This window comes from Anastrepha obliqua, chromosome 2, assembly GCF_027943255.1.
Source record: "Anastrepha obliqua isolate idAnaObli1 chromosome 2, idAnaObli1_1.0, whole genome shotgun sequence".
Classification (NCBI taxonomy): domain Eukaryota; kingdom Metazoa; phylum Arthropoda; class Insecta; order Diptera; family Tephritidae; genus Anastrepha; species Anastrepha obliqua.
This window is the reverse complement of record NC_072893.1, coordinates 42,190,998-42,211,094: the sequence shown is the minus strand read 5'-3', so window position 1 is coordinate 42,211,094 and position 20,097 is coordinate 42,190,998. Positions and strand designations below refer to the sequence as shown.

Sequence of the window (20,097 nt, the reverse complement as noted above, 5' to 3'; positions counted from 1 at the left end):
TCTCCGTACATACATTCATATGCATGTATTTTCCCACAGAAAAAGGACTTCGCACACATTTTCCATTTACATACTAGCTTCCTACAATCAGTCGAAAATTTATGAAAACAACAACAAAGTACCTTTTTACATGTATTGCCGTACCGGCACTTTCTTGATTTTGTTTTTATTTGCAGAATTCAATGATGAAAAAATTGGGGTTTTTTTTTCCAAAACGTATTTGAATGAGGAGCATAAGCAAAAACTGCACGAATGACGGCGACAAACACTTTCGACAACGCTAGGCTAGCATTGACGATGAAAACCGAACGACAGTCAGACTAAACGACAGATAACAAAATCGACTCGATGCACGTTGACTTGCACCAAAAGAGACAAGAACGTTTACAAACGAATATTTTGCTAGCAGACGGAAGAAAAATTGTGAAGAAACCTGCCGATTCTACTTACACAAGGCTTCTTTTTTTTTGTGACTGTTTTGACGACGATGACACCCACCGCGCCCCACCTCATCACTAACCAAACAAAACGTTTGCGTTTTCAATTTTTCCGCATATGTATGTATGTATATATACACAAAAAAGTTTTCGGATTAATTCACAATTGCCACTGCCGTTGCTAATGCTTACTCTTCTCGTCCTTGTAGTATAAACTGCATATTTTTATGTTTGGTAGGTTATTGTCTTTACTTGGCAAACGCGATGTTGCTGCCGCTGTCGCCTGCCTACTTACGTTCCAAGACTTTCTTTATGCTATACATTTGTTCTCTACTACACTAGCCCTTGGCCACTAATACGTTTGCCTGCGCCGCTTACTACAATTGAATGGCAAAGGCAAAGCAAGTAATCCGGTGCTGTTGCTGCTGCCTGCTGCCTTTGCTCTACCTATATCTGCAGCGGCCCGTCGCCCTTTGCCAACGACACCAATAGTGCCGGAAAGTACATAAAACACATACATATGCACAACCACATACACACACATATAATGCCAGAGTCACTCTACCCAGCGAAAAAGCAACGACGAGCAGACGGCAGCATTCATTCGTTCATTTCAGCACCGAAGCAACTACGGCGGCGCTTATCATATGTATATAATAAATACATACATACATATCTATCTACACAAACGAGTAGAACGTTATGGCACAGCGAGCAAAAGAACGAACGATGAACCAACTAACCATCCGACCCTATCTTTGTACATACATACATATATTCGCGTACACATATTAAGGCATGTCTCATATTTTCAGCAAAATTTAAAATTTACAAAGAAATTGGCCTCAATAATATAGTAAAAGAGATAATTATATTTTTAAGAGGATTACAAGGCAGTCACCATTTTCGGTGCGAATTTCAATTTCAAAATATATTTCATTTATGTTGGAATCCAGACAGCAGTATGTAGTCACTATTAAACTATCAACATTTGTAAAAACCCATTCTCAATAGTTTTTTTATTTACAAAGTTAAAAAATTATATTTTAACGGGTTCATTAGTGGCTAATACTGACTTGTGACTGCTGTTTAAATATCGACAATTGAACTGAAAACAGGCGGGTAAAATTTTAATATTTACATATTTATAATAGGTGATCACATTTATTGTTTTTTTAAGAAATTTTCTTATTAAAGATGGTATGGCCTAGTTTGCATTTAGTGACGGACTAGTCAAATCAAAAGTCTTTTGGTGCAAATGGTGATGGTATCATTTAAATACAAAAAAAATAACTTTGACAAAAGAAAAATGTTATAAATAATTTTTTTTAGGTTCCTATAGATTTTTTACACATAAATTTTGTTTTGAAGATTTGTGATTGTGAATTTTTAATAACTATAAAAATGTTTATCTGATTTAAATCGAAAAACTTGCAAGATAAAAAGAGTTTAGAAAATATTATTATTTTCAAATGAAATACAATATAATTTTTGATTGTAGTAGCGACAAAATCGGGGCCTCCCTAATATATTATATGTATATGCATATATTTAGGTACTGACAGGCGAATCAATTTTATGTGGGTATTGGAGTGCAAACACATGCGTATATATGTATGTTTGTACATACGCCAACAATATACGTACGAACAGACTGCGCACGGTTAGGCGAGACGCGCGGCGAATCAAATATGTATGGCAAAAATACGTATGTGTATTATATGGTGTACACTTTTGCACATACTAAGTATAGAGGTACCAACCTGGTGAAGTAATAGTTCATCGCTATTTCACTTACATTCATATTCATGTGGTTAAGGGTATATATTTTCTTTGATTTAATATTAGTTCAAAACATACAAAATGTACTAAAAACAGCTGAAAAGAATCTATCTTGCATGAAAGAAAGAACAAAACAAATTAGGTTACGTTCCAAATCAAATTGAGTCTCAACAGTTAGGAAACAACAGGCAAGTTCCCTGCAGGGTATTTAGGTGTTTTTGGTCTACGAATTGGGTATACACATGTGCATATGTATTTAAAAGATAAAGTGTAGAGTAGTATCAGCATCAAACTACTCGCCTAACAGAAGAAGAAGAAGAAGACACAAAATGCAGAGAACGACGAACAAAAATCGACCGTCTATACGGACCAGCAGCCTAAACGAATTCACACGAAGAATCGTTGTTGTCTGGATGTGACATGCCTTGCGGAATGCAGTCGCGTGCCACAGTGTGGTCAAATGAATAAGGGAAAGGCGAAATAGCGAAATACATTAAAATAAGGAAAGTTCAAAGAATTAATTCACAAATAAAAAAGAACAAATTATCCGATAAAATCCAGTAAAAGCAAGACAAAAAATAATTATAAATACTCTTCGTCAAATATATAATAAAAAAATATAAATATTAAATAATTATTGGGCATCTCCACACTAATTTTGTGATTGCTTTCTATGTGAATGTATTATAAAAAAATCTTGAAGATATTGCTATTGTATTTGCAAAATCAAGACGAATCTATTAAAGATGATAGCACTAGATCAACAACATGGCTCATTCATTCACAATAATTTTGTGCTAACGTCCTAACGTAAAAAATAAAGTTGGCAATGCAAGTCATGAAATATTTTAAGCCATATATTGCCAACCTCTGTGAAGTAATCAGCTGTCATTTTGCATGTTTTGAGACGCTATTTTTTTTTTGTTTTTTTGAGACACTCACATTGGTAATTTTAGTTTTCCAGACTATTTGAGTGTTACAAACCTTTCCCTTCTTTGCAAAAAGGATTCGCCCTGACTCACGGCGTCCTTTCCGCTTCATCGTATAAATCCAGCAATAACGTATGTGCCTACTACTGCAGGAATTGAATCCCAAGTAATACAAAACTTAAAAGTTAGAAGTAGTTCATCGGTTATGGCGAAATTACTAATTATGTTCAAAGAAATTTTGCAACAAGACTTAGTAGAAAATTACTCACGATAATTTGCCACTTGCTTGGGGAAATATTCAGTCCTCTCACAAAAATATGACAATTTTTCATACTCGTTTACAGTGTGTGTATTTCGTGATCTATTTTTAACGCCTTTTGTGACTAGTAAATTTACATACTTCATTTAGTGTTGCCAATAGGACTAAATTTCAGTTTACCAGGATGAAACGCCGCAACAAACTCGTCTAATGACCTCACACCAAATAGAGCCGCCACATTTTGCGTCCGCCGACCAAAAATATCCGCCAACAGCATAACCACGACCGTACTCGTATGGCGAAGCATCAGAAAATGTTAAGTGAGGAGTAGAAATGGAAGAGTAGCTATCGTTTGAATATAGCAAATATTACTATATAAAATAGTATTTGAGGCTAATTTGGGTGTTAGCTAAAATCGAAGCAGCGACTACTACGGTAAAGGACAGATAATAAATAATGAATACAAAAGTGTCGTTCGAAGAAACCAAGAAATGGTATCGATGCATTCTTACAAAATTAAAACATAGTAAGCTCAAAAACAAGTTTCCGGAAATATAAACACGGCTTTTAAATTGCCTTCCTTTAAATTTTTTACTGCTTTTATATTTATATATATATATAATTGTCGCGTACACTCTTTGTGGGTGTTTGGCCGAGCTCCTCCTCGTATTTGTGGTGTGCGCCTTGATGTTGTTCCACAAATGGAGGGACCTACAGTTTTAAGCCGACTCCGAACGGCAGATATTTTTGTGAGGAGCTTTTTCATGGCAGAAATACACTCTTGCCTGCCAAGGGGCGACCGCTATTAGAAAAATATTTTTCTTAATTTTGGTGTTTTCACCGAGATTCGAACCGACGTTATCTCTGTGAATTCCGAATGGTAGTCGCGCACCAACGCATTCGGCTACGGCGGCCGCTTTTATATTTAGCTATATGAAAATTGTGATTTGTTTCCATGCCATCCCCCTTTATTTATTAATAAAATAATATCTTTAAAAATTGCTATCTTTCACTGGTCTTATCATATTGTCAATACTATATATCAAAGTTTTTTTTTGAAAGAACTATCATTGAAAAGAACCAACGCACGTAGTATATATTTACATATACATACACACATACATACAAAAATATGTAGATACATATGCTTAAAGGCAGTTATTGTCGGCCAGTATTTCCACAAAAATGTGCAGTTGAAACTGATCACATTTATTCATTTACTAAAATAATTGTAAGTAATTTACTATTATAATTGTAAGTAAGTGAATGTAGTAGTGGCAAAATGAGGTTGCCAACGTAAGCGCCAAGAATAAAAGTCATAGAAGATAGAGTTTGTTTTGACATATTTTCAAATCGGAAACATCGGAGGGAAGCGTATATAAAAGTTGGCGGATTATATTTTACTGAAACAGTGCAAAAATAAGTTGTCATTGTGATAAAAAAGGGGTTTCATTAAAAAACGTTTGTGCAGATCGACGCAGGTTTATAAATCGGCAAATTTCGATTTATTTAATTTAGATGAATTTACGAATAAAAAAATGCAACCTTGGCACTCACGATTTAATTAAAGGGTGTTTTTTTTAGAGGTTAGGTTTTCAAGATGAAATAAAACGTATATAATTTAATGTTTTGGCCAAGAATTTAGCTTTATTATAAAGATAAGGGTTTGCCATTATGTTTTAAAAATGATTTCGGGCAAGTGGCCGCCGCGACTGGCTCGAATAAATTCAGCCGAGAGGCCAAATTTTCGACCACTTTTTGCAGCAATTGGGGCCGTATGTCAGCAATAACGCGCCGAATATTCTCTTCCAAGACGAAAATTGTCTCGGGCTTATCTGCGTAGACAAGCGACTTCACATAGCCCCACAAGAAATAGTCCAGCGGTTTTATATCGCACGATCTTTGAGGCCACGCCACAGGTCCGCGGCGCGAGATAATGCGCTCACCAATAGTTTCCTTCAATAAATCGATTGTTGCGTTGGCTGTATGGCATGTAGCGCCGTCTTGTTGGAACCAAAGGTCGTCCACATCAACATCGTCCAATTCAGGCACGAAAAAGTCATTAATCATGGCTCTATAGCGCTCTCCATTGACTGTAACATTATGGCCGGCTTCATTTTTAAAGAAATATGGACCAATGATTCCCTCTGCCCATAGAGCACACCAAACAGTGACTTTTTGAGGATGTAACGGCGTCTCAGCAATGGCTTGTGGATTATGTTCACTCCAAATGCGACAATTTTGCTTATTGACATACCCATTCAAGCAAAAGTGAGCTTCCTCGCTGAACAAAATTTTCTTCGATGCGTCGCGCGAACCGAACCATTATTTTCGTAATAAATTTGCACGATTTGCAAACGTTGTTCAGGTGTAAGTCTATTCATTATGAAATGGCAAACCAAACTGAGCATAAATCAAGTGACAGCTGTCAAAAAAACCATCTACGAAAAAGGAGTGCCAACTTGAAAACCTAACCTCTAAAAAAAAACACCCTTTATAACATTTTTTTCTACATTAAATACTAACAAGGATGCCGAAATTTGATTGGCTGCAATTAATTAACATCAAAATGGTCATTCCAAAGGATATATTGCAAATATTTCCGGTACGTTCGATGTGGAAAGTAATCTGATCTTAAAAAAAAAAAAAAAAAAAAAAAACGCGTCTTGCGAAAAACCAGTGCGGTCCGTCCCAATTGTTCGGCCATCCCGTCCCATTAGTGGACAGACTCATGTTAGAAATTTTCAGCGATGAACCGCAAATTCGATATCAGCTCATTAATGTGGGAAAAAATCGTCCCTGCAACCTCTGCAGTAAAGCAGTACATTACGAAGACAATTGCATGAGAGCCAAAAACACGGTGGAGCAGCCCACAAAAAGAAACGTAAATTTTATTTATGATGAAACTCCGGGCATGAAATATCAAATGCCAAAAAAATACTTTTTTTCTAACAGCGGCCGCCGCTCGGCAGGCAATGGCAAACCTCCGAGTGTATTTCTGCGATGAAAAAGCTCCTGATGTTTGAATGGTAGTATCGAGCTACCGAAAAACTCTCCTATAAGTGTACTCTACCCACTTTTAAATCGACAAAGATGCGTTTAATGATCTGGCGTTTAAGAAATAATACCATATTAATGTGATGAAGTGTGGTAGCCTACCTATCGAGAACGCTTGAGGAAGTTTAAAATTTAATATTGGCGCATTCAGCATTGGTGAAGTTTTACTTGGAATGAAGGTTTGACGCTAATGAATTTTATTCCACACACAGACTTAGCAATATGAATGTTCGTGACTATGGTGCTTGTGGAGATTAAGTACATACATATATGACAACTTCATTTTCTGAGTTGAAATTATATTTCTCTCTTGTTTGTTAATATTAAATTTTATAAAACTTTTCTATGAAACAAATTTTAATATATGTAAAACTGTGAAAAACATTTGTTTGTTTATTGAAAGATTTAATTAAATAAAATCCTTTCTCTGAATTCTACAAATGTAATTGTTTGCACTTGCTTTATGACAACTTCATATTGCCACCTGCTCTGCATGTACTTATTTAACACTTTAGCAGTGCTAATATTTTGTATCTTAGATAAATACGATAGAATAGATAAATAAGTTTTTTTTTTTAGCAGGAGATGGGGAAAAAGTTTATTCTATTTGAAGAAAAAAAAAAAAACAAATTTTGCCAAGTTATCGCCCGTCAAAGATGTATGTATTTGTTATACTTCTGCTCATAACAGCATTTTTGACTATAAGCATTGATGCATTTGCATTTAAGATTTGAGATTTTATTAATCTACTTAATTACAATGGCTGAATTAATGATCCACAAATGACTAAAAGTGTTCATAAAGTTATCAGAACGCGCTGAAGAATACAACTTATGATACGAGTCGAATGGAGAAAGATTATTGTGGCTCTTTGCTCCCTCGCGACACCATAGGAAAGTATATACATATATTGCACATAAAGTTATTATGAAATCTTTAAATATTGCTTTCTGGTGGATAAATTGTGACAAAATTTTCAAACAAATTTTCGTAATTACAGGAATTTACTATCGTTTGTTTAATTAAATTTTGCTATATTTTATTCAGTATTAACATTGACAACTCACTCTCTCTTAGAAATCCTAACTGCGCAACATTAACTCATCCAGAGTGCGTTCTCTTATAAGTTTATATCGCAAGAAGCAACCGGTTCCGTATAAAAGGTATTTATTTTTATTGAGAGACAAGTCCATACACACATATGTACATGTATTTATAAAATTATATATCTATATAGTAAAATAAATAATTGTCATCTGTTTTATAATTTTGTTTTAATTATTTAAAATTTGTATAATATTAAATTCTTCATATCCAGCGAGTAATGCGTACTATAGGGTGGGCCATGTAAAATTTGCTTTTTGAATCGGCTATAAAAAAAAAAAATAATCGATATTTTTTGAAACTTTTTTTTTTTTTTTAAAGATTCAACATTGTCATTTATGAATAAAAAATAATATCGTTCAAATGACTGCCACGACTGGCTTTACAGTAGGCCATTCGATCAACCCAATTATTAAGCACATTTTCGATTGTTTGGGCTCCAATTTCATGAATGGCAACTTCGATTTCGTGTTTTAAAGCATTAATCATCTCTGGATGGTTCGCATAGCATTTGTCCTTAACGGCTCCCCACAAAAAATAGTCCAACGGGCTTAAATCACAGCTCCGAGGCGGCCAATTGATATCGGAATTTCGGCTGATTATTCGGTTTTCAAAAACGGTAGCCAAAAGTTTGAGTGTAACTTTGGCAGTGTGACAAGTTGCACCGTCCTGTTGAAACCAAATGTCGTCCATATCATCCTCATCAATTTTTGGAAACAAAAACTCGTTGAGCATGTCACGATAAGGCTCACCATTTACTGTAACCGCGTAAGAAGAAGGCTCACCACTTTGAAAATAGGTTTTCAATATTTCCCAATTTTGTTCAAGCGTATGGCATTCCATTTCGTAAATGTCAAACATTTAAGTAAATTATGAACACATTTGACATGTCATTTGTGTTACCATTCTCAAAAACATAGGTGGTTCAAAAAGCAAACGCTATATGGCCCACACTGTATAAGGCCTTAAACTGAAAAATCTAAATTACGCTTTAAGGCGGAGGTTTATAAATTTTGCCCAAAAAAATTTTAAATTTTTATATTTTTAAATCTCTGAACTTCAAAAAAAAATATTTTTTTTTGAACATTTTGAAAAATTTGTTTTTTCAGTTGACGCCATTTTGTAATTTTTGTTTTTTTTTTTTTCTTTGATTTGGCGTAATCCAATAGCGGCATACTAACTAAAGAAGATTTTTTTTAATTTGTTTTTTTTATTAATTTTTTTTATACTTTTCCAATATTAATGAAAACCATAAAAAATGGATAGTAAAAATGTTTTTAATTTTTTTTTATCTTAGTTTTAAAAATACCTAAAATTCAGGCGTCTCTAGACCAGAATACCCCTTAATTACGGATTGGGAGTTAAGCACGAAAAAGTAGATAATCTACTTATATGTGTACGTATAATAAGGCGTATTAAATTCGGTACGGACCGAACTTTTTATGGCCAAACTAAATTTGACTAAAATGTCCACGGATATACAGGGTGGCTGATGAAGCCGCTACCAAAAAAAAATTGAATAACTTTTTTTCTTTTTAAGTTATCTTTCCATTTTTGTTTTAATTTGCAAATTGATCTTTAAAATTTATTAAAATGGATAACTGGGACACGCAAACAAGAATTTAGATAGTCCGCCGCTATCACGCACTGGAGTCCGTAGTTTTGGTACAGAGAGAGTACAGGCGGATGTTTGGCGGCGATCCCCCGAGCAGATGGACCATAATGAGACTGGTGAATAATTTTGCTGAGCAAGGAACAGTCGCAAGAAGGCCTTATCATCGAAACCCACCAGTTCGGACGGAGGAAACGATCGCTGCTGTAGCTGCAGCTATACAAAGCAATCCAAGGGTTTAAACAAGAAGCTTATCTGCTCAACTTGGTGTCAGCCGACAGTCTTTGCAAACAATAATGCACAAAGATTTAGACTTATTTCCCTACAAAATTCAAATGGTTAACAAACTGAATGCAGCAGACTTGCCGATTCGCTTGGAATTTTGCCAGAAGATCCTGCAAATGGTGGAAGAAGACCTAAACATGTTAAACTGCCTTTTCATGTCTGATGAGGCCCATTTCGATTTAAACGGCAATGTGAACAAACAAAATTGTCGAATATGGAGTACTTCTAACCCACAGATACTCCACGAGACGGAATTGCATCCTCTTCGCGTGATAGTGTGGTGTGCGGTTTCTTCACGCTGTATTGTCGGACCTTATTTTTTTGAAGAAAATGGTCACACCGTTACGGTTACTGGAGACCGTTATTTGAAAATGCTGAAAGAATTTTTCTATCCAGAACTACGCCGAAAGAGAATTCCTTTCAACTCTGTGTGGTTTCAACAAGATGGGGCAACGTCTCACATAGCCCAGACTGTTATGACAGAGTTGCGACGAAAATTTCCCAATAAACTGATTTCAAGAAACTCCGAATTTCGTTGGGCCCCCAGGTCGCCTGACCTTACTGCACCTGACTTTTTCCTGTGGGGTTTATGTAAACAAGAAGTTTATAAAACAAAGCCAACAAATTTGGATGAACTAAAACAATCCATTCGGGCAACAATTGCGGCTATTCCTGCCGCAACTCTCAAAGCAGCAATGAACAACTTTTTACTAAGATGCCGCACTTGTGTCAACGAGCATGGGGGCATTTAAATTCAATTATTTTTAAAACTAGTTAAGCTACATTTAATAAAATTTAATGACCTTCAACTTGAAAAAAAAAATAAATGAATTCCATACACTAAAAAAAAGTTATTTGAGTTTCTTAATGTAGCAAAATTCATCAGCCACCCTGTCTATACTAATATTATAAAGAGGAAAACTTTGTTTGTTTGTTTGTTTGTTGATTTTAAAAATTCTTTCACCATTCGAAAACTACATTATCCACGAGTAACATGGATTACATTTTATTTTGGAAAAAAATAGGGTTCCGTAAGATATTTGTATTTTTAGGACACAAACTGAAAAAAATCTTATATATAAAATAAAGTCAACTTTTTGTGTGTGTTCGCTAACCGGCCGTGTCTGCACCGAATTAAACCAAACTTACACACATTGTTAAGAAGGTATTGAAGATGGTTTCCGTATAGTATTATATAAAGTTCGGAACCGCCCAAACTTTATGTAATTTTTACTGCTTAAAAATGTATCAATTTCATGAAGAAAAGTTGCCGGTTCATTTAAAAGTAGTCTACGTTCATATTTTGTATTTTCAAAATAATAAAATATTGTATTAGCATTTTCCACAATTAAAAAATACAAATCTTGCTTGTTCCTTTTTAAACGAAATCAAATATCAATTATTAGTTATACCAAACAAATGAATTCAATGTGAATTGAAGAAGTATTCTCTCACGCTTGTAGAAGTTAACCCAAACCAAGTTAACAAAATCTTTGCTTCTTATATTTTTCATTTATTCTTTTTAATTAAATTGCTTATTCAAATTTCATACTGATTTCTGCAATAAGCTTATAATGCAAGTATTATAAAATTGCTTATTTAAATTCCTAGAATTAAGTCACGCCACTATTTTTATTAATATAAATTAAGTAGTTTGCTTGTTTAAGCGGGCTTTTTGGTTTAAGAACTGTGAGTGAATAAAGTGCGGTCAGTTGGACCGATAACAAAAATTTTTTAGAACTTGTATTTTTCAAGTTCTTAACTTAGATAAGAGGTTTTACATTCCTTTCATGAGTACTAAATTGAGTGAAATCAACCGGCCGCCGAATGGGTTGGTGCCTGACTACGACCATTCAGAAGTGCACAGGTGCATGAAACACCAAATGATACAAAACGATTTTTCTAATAGCGGTCCGAGTGCATTTCTGCCATTAAAAACCTTCTCATAAAAGAACCAAAAATTGTTTTTATTCTCTATTTCCTTTATAATTTTTGTTTTTGATTTTTTTATATGCATCATTTAACGATAAGTTATTCATTATTTAGAAGTTACATTTAAATAGAATTTTAACTACCAACTGTGACTATAACAAAAAACTGTGACAAACAAAAACAAGATCACTCCGTGGGGAGTTAATTTGATACAACATCAAAAAATACAAATTCAAGGCACATTCATTAATGGTGGTGGCACTAGGCCAACAACACTGTAAGTTCAATTGTCAAAGCAAAGTATTGGCAAAGTAGAAAACAAATAATGAAATCGCCTTGTTCCATTCCAGGCTAACAACCACATGGATACGGCGAAAAAAAAACAAAAAATTAAATCAGCTGATTTTCCAATACCGCCTTCAATAGATTCGCCTTGTGTAAGTTGGAAGTCTGTATATTTATAAAAAGCAAATCAAATTGAAAAATAAATACAAAATAAAAAAGAAATCCACTGTGCTTCATATTTTTCACTTAAAATGAAGAAACGTAGAACATTTTTTTTCTCCGCATTTATCACATTCAACAGAATCAAGATTAGTATTCCTTTATTGTGGGCAGATTTGGAATCTTGCTCGCTTCTTTGACGGCTGATGGTGCGTCGTGAAGCATTTGTTTGTTGGTCCAGCAGCTGCCGCCCGCCCATCATGGTTGCTCATCACGAACGTCAAGTAATTCAATCAAGAACAATCGGCAAGACACTTTTTTACTTGGTGTTCATTCCCGTTGTATTATATGCGGCGTGACAAGTGAACTCCCCCCAAGTTCAATAAAATATAAACAAACACTTTCAGAAATTTGTTTAGTTTTGTGCATTGCACTAATCAAAGTTAAGGGGTTATACGCAGTTATGACTTTCAAAAAAATCGAATTTTTTTATTGCATTTTTGTAATGTACATATATTCAAAAGTATACGCACGAAATTTGAAGTAGATCTAAGCAATACTTTCGGAGTTATACCTAAATATGAGAGATGCCTCGGCACGTTTTAAGGTAGGTATTGAAACTTTAAACGTGTTTTTTTCAAAACGGCATTTTTCAAGTCGGTGTACACGATATCTCGAAAACGGCTTGTTTGATCGGTCAACCGTTTTAACTCAATCTTTAAAGATACATTTTCTAGTAATTAATCGTTCCTTTTGTAAATCTGATACTTATTTTCCATTTTATAATCAATTTACGGCCAAATTTTAACGTAAAAATCGAAATCATTTCTTTTAAAAGCTGCCATTTTGTGAAAATTCACTATTTTGATTAGCCGAACGATTAATTACTAGATAATCTAATATATTAACAAAATTTGTTTGGTTTTTTGATTTCAGATAATCCAATCCTGAGTTACGATGTACACCGTAAATCGTCTTTTTTTAAAGGAGGTTCCAGAAATCGCCTGCAGCGCGCTCTATAATCAACATTTTCATAAATAAAAAATTTTGTTACGTTCTTGAAGGATGCTTTTATAACCGCCAAAAATTTTCAAATTAAAATATTCTGAAGTTTCTTCAGGATAAATCCTTGACAACCCGTCTTTTATTTGCTTCATAACTGCGTATAACCCCTTAAAAAGCGACGTCTCTTTATGGTGTATGACACAAAAGTGGTACCAGGATCATTATTCAATGCGAATTTTAAATGAAATAGAGGGAAGGAGGTTCGGTTTTCATAACAAACAATTGTCACTTGGCGTTGCTTAAATTTCCATGCTAAACATTCTTCAAATTTTTGTATTTACGTCCACCGTTTGCTCATATCAACAACAGTTTGTTCAAACGGCTCGATGCACAAAGAAAATCAAATAAAGGGTCTATAAAACGCGATGATGCAAATATGTATAGTTGAACCTAAAAATCACGGAAAACGAAATGGAGAGAGAGAAATGGTCTGGATGCCTCACGAAACGAAGAGACTGTTTTCTTGAGGATGTATGATGCTTGAAATGTTTTGTTCTTGTACAAAAATTCTGTATTATTTGGTTCAACTGCAATGTTTTTCCTCGTCACTCGGCATTTAAAATGTCAAAAGTTTTATCACAAGTTATTTCAAAAATTTATCATTTTCAACTTGTGACTATAAAATTGAATTTTTATCAAATTTATTTCGAATTTTGATAACCTGTTTACTATTAATATGACAATTTACATCTAATATACCAGATTGTCACAAGAATTTCCCCCTTTTTAATCCGTTTTTGATGTGGAGCAATACATTTACCGTAAGATGGGAATAAACGGTTACGAATTATACTTCTGAAAATATTCATTCCGCTAAAAATTCTGCATTTGAATATGGCAATGACAAAAGCTGAATTGCCAAAAATCTTTCTAAAGTAGCGCAGGTGTCAGTAATGAATAGTTCCTAGAGGTACCTTACCTATGACAACTTTAGCGCGTCTTTTGACAGACACTTTAAAAACATTGATAGCCCAGCTATATGACTGTACGCTGCGCACTCTTCGCGCTCTACCTCAAAAACGGTTTATCGTATAAAAAAAAGTTTAGACAAAAGTTGTAGAGAATTTTATACTCTACAACTTTCGTAATAGATGAAAATATCATTTAAGCAATAGGAACCGAGATATTCGCGAAAAATCGTTTTTAGTGACCTTTGACCTTCAATATCTTAAGACGCGGACACAATAGCATTTGTGACTTTTGAGACAATATTTAGGGCGACAAAACAAAGGTTTTTACCAATTTCCAGCTTATTATCTTTCATTCCGAGGTGAAACCCCTAATATGTCTGAGCTATGATATATTTTTTACTCCAAAAGCTTTACGCTATTACTCTTATATAAATTGAAAGCAACAGAAAAATAATTACGAAAAGAATCTGACTTTCAGAGATTTCTCGAAGGTATTTTTTATTGATGTGAATATAAAAATTTGTCATATACTTCTGATCAAATATGAACGAGACGTTATCAATAAAACGGTCCGCGGATGACATATGGCAAAAATACATTTTTTTGTTTTTTGGTAGGACTGTTATAAGCTTGCATGGCAAATTTCAGCGTGATATGTCACATAGTTTGTTTTCTGTGCTACTGTAACCAAGTCAAGTGAGCACAATAAACGATTAATTATCGAAGAAGAACGATTATTCTTAGTTGAATTATTATCAATTGTGAAGCGATAATTAAGTTACAAGGAAATCCTTTTAAATGTATGGTAAAAATGTTAATTGTTTCCCCCCATTTTACAATTCTTGTTGCTAAATATCCCTCACATAGGAAAATTTCTTACAGTCTGGCATCACTACATCAGTATATGATTGATTTTTTTCTTCCTCTCTTTTAGCACTCTGTCCCTTGCTTTCCGACAATTGCTATTATTGAGCTACTTTTTACTTTTCCCCATAGCCACTCTCTTTTCATCTCTTCAAAACTCAACAAAATTATTAAACTTTGCTTGCTCTTTCTCAGTGTTGTTAAGTACCTAACCAAATAAGTAAACGCCAACAGTAACAAATGTAGTGCTACCACAGTGTTGCTTTCTGTCGTATCAACTTATTGTTTGGCTGCTATTTGTAAGGTATAGCACCAGTCGATTGATGTCTCAGAGAGAGACGCGCAGAATTTTTTATTAGTGCTTGAGTACGTGTTTTTATGATGTTAACGTTAACTGCAACATTTGCGAGCACCTAAGCAATACAATTGCTTCGAGTGAGGGACGATTAACGGGGCACAATTGTAATTTGCTATCTCCACCAAACCAAATAGCGTCATTTGTGCCGGTGTCTGCCCAGCTGACTGAGTGCTTGCTGCTTGGGTTATCTCTGTATTAATGTGTTGAAAAAATTCCCGCCAATTTTTTAACAAAATAAATGACAACATAGCATCGGCGTTGCGACGTTAAAGACGATGGCAGCGGCGTTCGAAGCGACGGAACCGATATGAGAAGTCGTCACGAAGTCCGCCAACCAATGTCGCTTGACGACATGTGTACACAAATCATCGAAACACGCGTTCATATAAAGGGGGGCGGGGGGAAAACATCGAAATAAAAAAAAAAAGAAAAAACAAATTTCTATTTGCGCGCGCTTTGGTGATGATATTCATTCACACTCTACTAATCAGTATTGCATTCGCAATCATTTTTGTTATTGCTGGTGTGGTTAATAACCGGCAAGCAGTACACGTTGCTAAACATGTTGGTAGCTAAGAAAATGGGAACGCTAGTATTTTGGACGTCGTAAGAAATTTTACTACTTCTCTGTTTTGTCGTTTATATTGTTTCACTGGGGTACTTTTTTTGGTGTCGAATGAAAACTGTTGCACCGAAAAGCGTATGTAAAGAACACCAAACCGGTGTATTTAATAAAAGAATAAGTTCACTTCTGAAATAAATGACAGAACATGGCATACCTAATTTTTTTTATTTTCATATGCACCTTGTGCTATTTATTCTCAATTGGACTTGCCACCGCAATGAGTTTGAATCACCATTAGATATCAGAGCATTAAAATTAGTATCTCTTAACTTAATTCGGCTTTCCGTTCACTAAGGCATTGAAAAATTGTTCCCGGCCATAAACCAAAGGTCAATTTACAATGATTTAAAATGATTTGGAAATGTATAGTTGTGTATAGACACACTAAAAGGGTGTCCACCGGGTGTCCGGTGGGGGAATTGGGAATCAAAAGCTCAAGTAAAACGCATTACTAACGATAAAAGTTTGTTTCAATAACTATTACAAAATAGAAGACAAGAGCGGATTTAATTTTATTTTCTTAATTATTTCCTCTAAATAGGGACCATTACGTCGGATACACGTCAGGAATCTGGTTTTCATACTCCGTGCAATTCGAAAGAGAAGTGATGTCGGGATGCCATTAACGCCGCGAAGGACGTTTTCTTTTAGTGCTGAGATGGTCGTTGCGCTTCTTTCATAGACTTTACTTTTGAGGTAACACTACAAAAAAAAATCCAAAGGAGTGTGGTCAGATGGCCTGGGTGGCCAGGATATGTCACCGCTATTCAGTTTGTTTAGGAAGAAATCTCGCAGTATCGGTATGGTTTTACGGCCGCGCACGGCGACCTAGAAAAACTTGCAGATGTTATGAGACTATTATTGTTAAGCAACAAAATATTAAAAACGTTTCGGTAAACAAAAATGCCAATGCTGCCGGTTTAAATTTTTTTCTAAGCCTTCTGACTTCATAAAAAATGCCATGTGTAAATAACGACACAAACACAACAAATGGTGTTTATCTTAAAAAAAAAAAAAAAAAAAAAAAGCGCGCCAATTCTACGCCATCAACAGCTACAATATTAACCCACCGTGGGACACCCGGGTGTGGCCAGACCCCTATGTATTTGCATGCATTGTACGGGAATATGTGGCACATGTCCCACAAATTTATAATTCACTTTTAAGTATCGCAGATATATATTTTTAATTTCTCACCTCTTTTCATTGGTTTCGACATGCATTGAGCTACCAAGAAAGGCAAAAATAATCGCTGAAAATATTTTGGTTGCTGCAAAAAAGGATTTTTTCGCTTTCTTTATTTTGACTCATTTTGAAAAGGGTTGAAGAAAGAAAGTTTTTTCCAATGAAATTTGTGGTAAAATATGAAATGATATTTATTTATGAATTGGGTGGAAGGCAAGCAAAACATGCGTAAGAAATTTTTGAGTGCTGTCGACATATTGGATTATTGCAAACAATCCATAGAAATGAGTTTCCTTGTATACAAAGACGGCCATCCCTCTTTGCTGTGAGTGTATCGGCTCCGGTCGGTTCGCTGACAACAATATTCCTAGGAAACTAATTCGTGTGTTGAAAAATTATTCCATAGCCCAAAAAGCAGTGAATTGAGAAATAACGGCTGGATTATTCATACGATTTTCGTTGCTTGCAACGACTACTTTCTTCGATAAATTTCGTCTCGCATCACTTTTCTGAGCCCATCAATTTGCTTGCATATACAAAATGCTGATTTTAGTAAAAAAGGTGTCCCACGGAGGGTTAAGAGCGCCAATTCTATGCCATCAACAACTACAATATTAACATACTAAAAACTGGCAGCTGTGTAAGCTCGCGCGTAAATTCTTTCAATTATAACGTAAACCACAATAGCTCTCTGTTTTCATTTTGTAAAGCCAATACAACCTAATGGCAACATCTGAAGATAGGCGTAAGCAAAAGCCAGAACGGCAACACTATTTCTGATGAGTTGAGTGCATAAAATTAATTACTTCCTCCACCACGATCCGCTTCAAGTCAAACTATCTCTTATCGGTGTCGCTCTTAGTTGATGAGCGCAAGCGAGCGTTATACATAGACTCAAAATGGTATGGAGGAGAATACGAGAGCGCATGAGAACTAGTTATTCGCGAGAGCAACGAAATTAGCACATTGAAATAAAATGGTGGCATAATGCTAATCGAATAGAGTGAGATAGCATATACCGAGGAGAGCACAAAGTATGGCGATTAACGAAATAAACGAGGCTAAAAAAAAAAGGAAAAAGTGAAACGAAACGAGTCGCACGCAGGCAGGTTACATACATACAATCTCATGTACGAGTCATTTTAGCTTTTGCATTTTACTGTACTTTGTTGTATGGATGGAAAAATTCGTACGAACTAAATTGCAGCGAAAGGTGGGGGACGGCGGGAAGCGGAAGGTTTTTTAATAAATTTACTTATTGCAATATTGTTGTTGTTGCAGCTTGATTTACTCAATTTTCATATAATATGAAGCATATTAGAATGTACGGCTAGACTTAGGCGATGTACCAAAAAGGATGAGGGGGAATGTGCACTAGACCAGTCCCACATTTTAGCTTCATGTAGAAATTAATATTGTCGAAAGTGCATTTACACATATGCACACAGATAAAAAAAAATGCAATGCAATGCATACTCAGTCGCTTCCGACGAAACGCGACAATTGAGCAGATGTGCGAACAGACGGATGATGAAGCAAAACGTTATGCAATTTAAATAAGTTTACTATAATTTTGAGCGTCTATCACCATTTGCTATTTGTTTTCCGCTCCAATCAAGATGACTCACGTAAAATAGAACGCTCGTGCAAGCGATAGCAAAAACAAAACAAAAACGCTCATTAATAACTATTAATTTGCACTATTTTAATTAATTAAAAAGCACTAAATATAAACTTTTTCCGATTCGATTATTTATTTCACCTTTTTCGCCTCAAAAGTTACACATTTTCAGAACTTGATAGGGCGTATTTGCGTACCAATAGCAAAGGCTTTAACTGCTTGTTTTTACACGAAAACTTTGGACAATTATCCACTTTGCAATACCAGTCCATGTCCAGGTCCATATTCAAAATATGCTGAATCCGAAACTTCATTCTAGTAAGAAAGTATTTAAGTCCTGCATCACAACTTTACTTTCTGAGCTCGAAATGATTTAAACATTGCGTGGATTTAATTAAAAAAATAATAAATAGTTTTCACTTGTTTATGTTTATTACAAATTCTCCATTTCCAGCGTCGAGGTTACATGTTTTTTGTTATTACAATTACATTTCACGTTTTTGATTTTTTTTATAGCGCAACATTTTTCAATTTTTCATTTTTGAATTATCGCGACGTCACATTTCTTGATACCCATATTTTCTCCAATTAGCATAAATATTAAAATATTTGTCGTTGAATTAGTTACAAATTAATTTTAATGTATTTCTTGCGCACCGAAATGTCAGAGCACTGCTACGTGGGGAAGTTTTGTATATTTACAATTTGTACTACACACACATACACACATACACAAACATTCTTAAATAAAAAAATAACTACAAAAAAACTAAAAATTGTATAAATAATAAGAATAAAAAACAAAACCAAAAAGCGAAGAAATCGTTGCCGCCAAAAAACGCGCGAATTCATTTATTATAACCACACCTTTCTCATCAGCTGATCGTTTAAAAGCTATTCCTCGTAATTAAATTGAGATCGTATAAGGGAAGATTTAAAATTGATAAACTGCGTGTTGATTCTTTATATTGTTTCAAGTCCATTGATAATTGAGAAACAACATGCCAAAAATTTCAGAGATATAGTGACGCGTAACACTTTACGTTACTTTCATTCACACGGGGAATTGCGCGATTCAAGCCTACCACTACCACCAGCTGCGAGTGTCAGCCAAACCGAAACCGAAAACCTGTCAATTCAATCAGCAAGCCTCCAGTTTCTAATAAGTGCAAAACTCAGCATATAATAATAATAAAAAAAAAAACTCTGACCATAAAGTCAAATAATGCCAGCGAAAACCGCAAACACCGTAAACACACATGTATCCATGTATATGTATGTATATATTTTCGCATGCGAATTTAGCGATTTACACGACGATATGCGTACATCGCGGTTGCTGCGCTGCCGCGAAAGGTAGACTTCGCGCCAGGCTGATCGGCGTTGTTGCAGCCGCAGTCATAAATGCAGTCGTCATAGAAGGCAGACGATATGACGACATACAAATTGTAGTCACTTTGCCGTCGCGACGACGCGTCAACATTGTTTCTCCTTAGTCCACTATTGTTGCTGCATAATATTAATAATTGCAATATGCTTCGAGCTCCTATTTTGTTTACAACAAAATTAAAAAAAAATACAACTAGTTAGTCAGGAGGAAGAGGCTATAATTGTGAATTTACTATTT

At 34.9% G+C, this 20,097-nt stretch overlaps 1 protein-coding gene across 6 annotated transcripts in view; it reads right to left on the bottom strand.

The window, feature by feature from the left end:
- Positions 1 to 20,097, bottom strand: part of LOC129239670 (high mobility group protein DSP1) — a 95,316-nt gene that overhangs the window by 72,222 nt on the left and 2,997 nt on the right. For 3 of the 6 annotated variants that reach the window (XM_054875357.1, XM_054875360.1, XM_054875361.1), the window contains exon 1: positions 19,338 to 19,568. The exons of the other annotated variants lie outside the window; for them this stretch is intronic. In XM_054875357.1, the coding sequence (XP_054731332.1) occupies positions 19,338 to 19,346 (9 nt within the window). In that variant the 5' untranslated portion in view covers positions 19,347 to 19,568. Of the gene's footprint in view, positions 1 to 19,337; positions 19,569 to 20,097 lie in introns of those variants that run through there. 6 annotated transcript variants of the gene reach the window in all.